Source organism: Gekko japonicus, unplaced genomic scaffold (assembly GCF_001447785.1).
Source record: "Gekko japonicus isolate JY-2015 unplaced genomic scaffold, Gekko_japonicus_V1.1 scaffold5599, whole genome shotgun sequence".
Lineage (NCBI taxonomy): Eukaryota > Metazoa > Chordata > Lepidosauria > Squamata > Gekkonidae > Gekko > Gekko japonicus.
In genome coordinates this window covers 1-5,790 of record NW_015168213.1, presented here as the reverse complement: position 1 = coordinate 5,790, position 5,790 = coordinate 1, and the positions used below count along the sequence as shown (strand labels likewise).

The 5,790-nt window shown below is 51.2% G+C and overlaps 1 protein-coding gene across 1 annotated transcript in view; it reads right to left on the bottom strand.

The window, feature by feature from the left end:
* The window catches only part of LOC107113668 (calpain-12-like), a gene marked incomplete at its 3' end in the record, with an annotated part of 40,159 nt that extends 37,498 nt beyond the window's left edge, over window positions 1–2,661 (bottom strand). The window contains exon 1 of the mRNA XM_015415018.1: window positions 2,437–2,661. Coding sequence (XP_015270504.1) covers window positions 2,437–2,661 — 225 coding nt within the window. The remainder of the gene's footprint in view (window positions 1–2,436) is intronic.
* Window positions 2,662–5,790: the final 3,129 nt, after the last annotated feature.

Sequence of the window (5,790 nt, the reverse complement as noted above, 5' to 3'; positions counted from 1 at the left end):
CTGTCGGCTTTCCCCCAATATTCAGTTTAAAAGCTGCTCTGCCACCTTTTTGATTTTAAGTGCCAGCAGCCTGGTTCCTTCTCGGGACAAGTGGAGACCGTCTCGCCTGTACAGCTCCCTCTTGTTCCAAAAAGTATCCCAGTGCCTAACAAACCTGAACCCTTCCCCCCTACACCATCGTCTCATCCACGCATTGAGACTCCTGATCTCTGCCTGTCTCTCTGGCCCTGCGCGTGGAACAGGTAACACTTCTGAGAAGGCTACCTTGGAGGTCCTGGACCTAAGTTTCCTGCCCAGCAGCCTAAATTTCTCCTCCAGGACCTCACGACTGCATTTCCCCACATCGTTGGTGCCGACATGCACCACGACCACTGGCTCCTCCCCAGCACTATCTACCAGCCTATCTAAAACACGCGTAATGTCCGCTACCTTCGCACCAGGCAGGCAAGTCACCATACGGTCAGTACGCGGGTTCGCCACCCAGCTGTCTACCTGCCTAAGGATCGAATCACCCACTACCAAGAGCCCCCCTCCCACCCTGCTCAGGGATGGTTCCTTGGTGCAAAAGGAGAGCCTTCCTCGGGAGATGGTGGGCTCTCCTTCTTTGGAAGTTTTCAAACAGAGGCTAGGTGGCCATCGGACAGCAGTGCTGATGCTGTGAACTTAGGCAAATCATGAAAGGGAAGGCAGGAAGGGTTGCCTCAGTTCTTGTGGCCCTTTCTGACACGCCCAGGGAAATGCTGATCGCCCCTTTGGGGTCAGGCAGCAATTTTTCTCCAGGCCAGCATTGGCCAGGGATCCTGGAGGTTTTCTTGTCATCTTCTTGGCGTGGAACAGCGGTCACTGGGGGTGTGGAGGGGGAGGTATTTGTGAATTCCCTGGATTTTGCAGGGGGTTGGACTAGATGACCCTGGAGGTCCCTTCCAACTCCATGAGTCTATGACTGGCCCAAGGTCACCCAGCCGGCTGCATGTGGAGGAGCGGAGAATCAAACCCCAGAAGGTGGGTGATCTTTTCCTCTTTTTTTTTTAACAGAGAATTTTTATTCATTTTTATAAACAGCAAAGATATACAAGGTAAGCATGAGCATAGTCAGCTCTCAATGGCTTCATACATTTCATACAATTTGTCGGTGTTATACAGTTTGAAAATTACCATAGATGCAGAGTTTTTATTACATCAGGTACTGTTTCTTTGGTAGGTAGATGTACTAGTATGGGGGTACCATATACATACAATGTCATTCTAACCACCTCTAGATAGATTTTGTCTCAGAGTATCTGAGATTTTCTCCATTCTATAAAGGTTCCATAGCTTTTTGTACCAGAGGTTTACATTTAGCCTACTCGTGGATTTCCATGTGGCTGCTAATGTGGTTTTGGCTGCAAATAGTAACAGCGAGATTCTTTTCCTCTTTTATGTGCTATCTGGATTCCCATTATGCATGTTCTACACTTTTATCACACGCCTCATCTTTACTGACAACAACTTTTTATTGACATTTTTTGCCTGCGTATCCTGCCCCAGCGCTGCCAACTTCCAGATACTTCGCCTGGAATTACAACCGGTCTCCAAACACAGAGGTCAGTTCTCCTGAGGGGGAAAATGCCTGATTTGGGGGCGGGGGGCTCTGTGGCATTGTACCCTCCCCTCGCCAAGCCATGCCCCCTCCAGCCTCCATCCTGAAATCTCCAACAAAGAATTGGCAATCCTAACCCTCACAAACACCCCTGTGAGGTAGGCCCCATTGAGAGACAGTGGCTGACTCTGCACTGGCTTTTCCCTCTGTCGTTTTACAAAACCCACGTTGGGACAGAAATTCCTCTTCTGCATTGCATGCCGCTTTCACTTCCTTTGAGCATCGGGGTTTATGCTACCTTCTCCATAGATTTATGGCCATTCGAGGGTGGACTTTGCAGTCAGTACGGTAACTGAGTGTGATTTTGAGCTGCACTTTTCCCTCCCAGTTGAGACAATGGGGAGCAGATGCCGGATGCAGAACCTCCCGGTGACTGAAGCAGGGGCCGGTTGATCCACTCGGGGATCTGAAGGGGGGGCCACCCCACATCTAACCCCCAAGTTTCTGGGAACGACACAACGTCACTCGGAGACAGAAGGCCTCCTTTTAGTGGGAACAGATTCGCGTCGCCATCAAGGCGGATATGAGAGACTTTTATTATTATTTTAAATGCATTTAGGTGCCCCCGCCTTTCTCCCCAATAGGGACCCCAAGATGGCTTGCTTCGTTCGCCTCTCCTCCATTTTATCTTCACAACCACCCCGCGAGGTAGGCCAGGCTGAGAGTCTGTGACTGGCCCAAGGTCACCCAGAAAGCTGCAAACTTGGTACCCCAGGCCCTCACTCAACAGCCTAACCACTACACCCAGCTGCCCCTCATCATTTAGATAATAAATAACTTAGCCTTTCTTAACCTACCTTTGGCCTCTTCCAGACCACCTCAGTGGGCCAACTCTCGCCTTCCAGTGGAGGTCCCAAGGATTGCTTGCTGGCTTCGAATTCGGGGTCAGTGAAGAGGGTTCTCTTTTGGAGGCACTGCTGCTTCAGCTCCTTGTAGCTCTGCCCGCGGTAGGGCAAGACTTGGGCAGTTCTCTTGGCATCAGAGTCCTTAATGAGACAAACCTTGATACCAGAGGGTGCCATGGCTGAACCAAGTGGTGGCTGGTACCCTTGACCTGAGCGCCTATATAGAGACCCAAAAAAGGGTGTGTTGAGATAAACCCAACCCCCTCTCACTGGGTGGGGACCAAGAGCTTCCTCCTGTTTGGCAAGCACAAGCAGGAAACACGTTCTCTCCCCCCCCACTTTGGAACGGTTGCTTTTTTAACCAAATATTGGCAACCTTGAATGCTGCAAAGGTGTGTCCGAGTGAGCTGCCTGTCAATTAGGAGGTGGCATTCTGCCTTCATGAGCCGCCTCTGCGCTGGGACCGTGGATGGGGGTAGCCGGGTCCTGGTGAGGAAATCCCCAGAGATTTTGGGGGTGGGATGTAGGGTTCCCAAGCAGTGTTCCCTCTAAGCTGAGTTGGTGTGAGCTAGCTCACAGTTTTTTAGCCTCCTGCTCACACATTTTTGTCTTAGCTCAGGAAAGAATGGCTTCAAAGCAAACTAATTTCATGCAGCAGCCAAACTACCTGCTCACAACTTTAAGGCCAGTAGCTCACAAAGTAGAATGTCTGCTCACAGGACTCCACAGCTTAGAGGGAACATGGTTCCCAAGTTCCCCCTAGCCATCAGTGAGGGGGTGGGGTTGCCAGATCCAGGTTGGGAAACTCCTGGAGATTTGGGGGCGGAACCTGGGGAGGAACAGGAACCTCAGTGGGGTGCAGTGCCACATAGAGTCCACCCTCCAAAGCACCCATCTTTCTCCCAGGGGGACTGACCTCTGTCATCTGGACAAGAGCTGTCATTTCAGGGGATCCCCAGGTCCCACCTGGAGGCTGGCATCCTTAAAGTGGCATGTGGGGAGGGTGGGTTTTGGGGAGGGGAAGGGAAGGGCCTCAGCCTGGTATAATGCCGTAGAGCCCACCCTCCAAAGTATCCCTTTTCTCCAGGGGAATGGCACTCCGTTGTCTGGAGGTGAGCTGTTAATTCCAGAGGATCCTCGGGTCCCACCTGGAGGCTGGCATCCCTAGGGCGGCATGTGGAGTGGGTGAGGTTGGAGGAGGAGGGAAAGGACCGCAGTATGATATAATGTCGTAGAGTCAGCTTTCCTCATCGGCGAACTGATCTCTGTCATCCGGAGAGCACCTGTAATTCCACGGAATCTTCGGGCCCCACCTGGAGGCTGGCAACCCTATGGACTCAATCCGCTGGTTAACATCTGAGACCAAGTCAGCCTGGACCGCCTCTCCCCAAGACAGGGACAATCTGTGCATGCTGACTATGCCTATTACCAGGGGTCATTGCGTAGAAAAAGAGGTGCAGGAGCTCATTAGCACAACTCATTAGCATAACTTATTTGCATATGCCACACCCCCTGACATTATCGGAGGTGTGTCAGAAGGCAACACCCACCACTCAGGCTCCACTGGACTCTTTTGGATTGCTAGCTATTGGGGGTTTTAGGGGCTCTGCAACTTACCTGGCTGCTTCTTGCTCTGACTGAGGGCTGCTGGGAGCAGGGGATGGGGCTTGTTGCATGTGCCCGCCCCCTGGGCTCTTTACTGCCGGAGCTCTGCTCCTGTGTGCTCCTGCAGGAAATGACCCCTGCCTATTACTGAGTGCTCTCTATTGAGGGGGAGGAGCCATGGGTCAGTGTTAGACCCTCTGCTCGGCATGCAGGGAATCCGCGGTTCGTCTCCAGTTAAAGGGGTCAGGTAGGAGGTGGTGGGAAAGACCTCCGCCTGAGACCCCAGAGAGCTGCTGCCGGTCTGAATATAGGCAATATTGATTGCGATGGATCGAGGGTCTGATTATGTCAGAACATATGAAGAGCCCTGCTGGATCAGACCAATAGGGGAGGAAGCAACTTACCCACCCTCTTCTCCTGCCTCCTCCTGGCTGAATGAGGGCCGGAAGCGGGGCAGCTGGAAGCAGGGGGCGGGGCTTCATCATGTGCCCCGCCCCCCGCACCTCACATGGGGGAACTGCGTTCCCCCGCGATCCCCCCCGAAATGACCTCTGGTTGTGTGGATAAAACAGAGGAGAATAATGTAAGCAGCTTTGGGTCCCCACTGGGGAGAACAGCAAGATAGAAGTCATAAATAAATGTCAAAAGATGCATACATTTTATGGCCAAAAAAAAATGGTGTCAGGAAACTGAGAATGCTGTGAAAATAAGAATCACAGGTACTTCTTTTTTAAGTGTGTGCGCGTGTGCATGCCCACGTATGCTTGCATGCCTGGAAGTCATGGTGACTTCCAGCAACCCCTACTGGTGGCTTGCTATGCCTGCCTCTGTGTCCTGGCCCTGATATTCCTTTGGAGGTCTCCAGGGGTCATTTCCTGCAGGAGCGCACAGGAGCGGAGCTCCGACAGTAAAGAGCCCAGGGGGCGGGCACATGCAACAAGCCACACCCCCTGCTCCCAGCAGCCCTCAGAAGAGAAGCAAGAAGCAGCCAGGTAAGTTGCAGAGCCCCCCACCCCGGTCCCCTGGCCCAAAACACTCCAGTGGCACCTTTAAGACCAAGTTTTATTCAGGTACAAGCTCTCCCTCCTCTGCAAGGACAGATCTGCATGTTCGGCCCCCCCCTAATAGCTAGCGATCCAAAACAGTCCAGTGTAGCCTGAGCAGTGGGTGTAGCTTTCTGACACACGTCCAGTGATGTCAGGAGTGTGTGGGATATGCAAATAAGTTATGCTAATGAGTTATGCTAATGAGCTCCTGCACCTCTTTTTCTATGAAATGACCCCTGGGTTGCACTATAGATCTCTGTAGGGGCATTAACAATATCACGTCACACCAGCAAGTGCAAGTGGAGGAGTGCGGAATCAAGCCCTGTTCTCCCAGATTAGAGTCTGCGCACTTAACCACTACACCAAACTGGCTTTAAGGGGATACAAAATGAAAAGAGATGAAGGGAAAGGCGAGAAGCATAAAACACCATTTGTGAGACACATTTTAAGGGCATTGCATTATATAAGAATATAAAACATGAAAGAGCATCATAGCAAAGAATATCATAACAAATTAAAATATGGCAACATAATCAGTACTTCAACATATTATATTTCCATGTATATTGCCATTATTTCTTATCTAGAGGGCTAGGTAGGAAAACATACAAGCGGGAAACATAAGGAAAGAGTAAGAAAACATTTTTCTTTATAC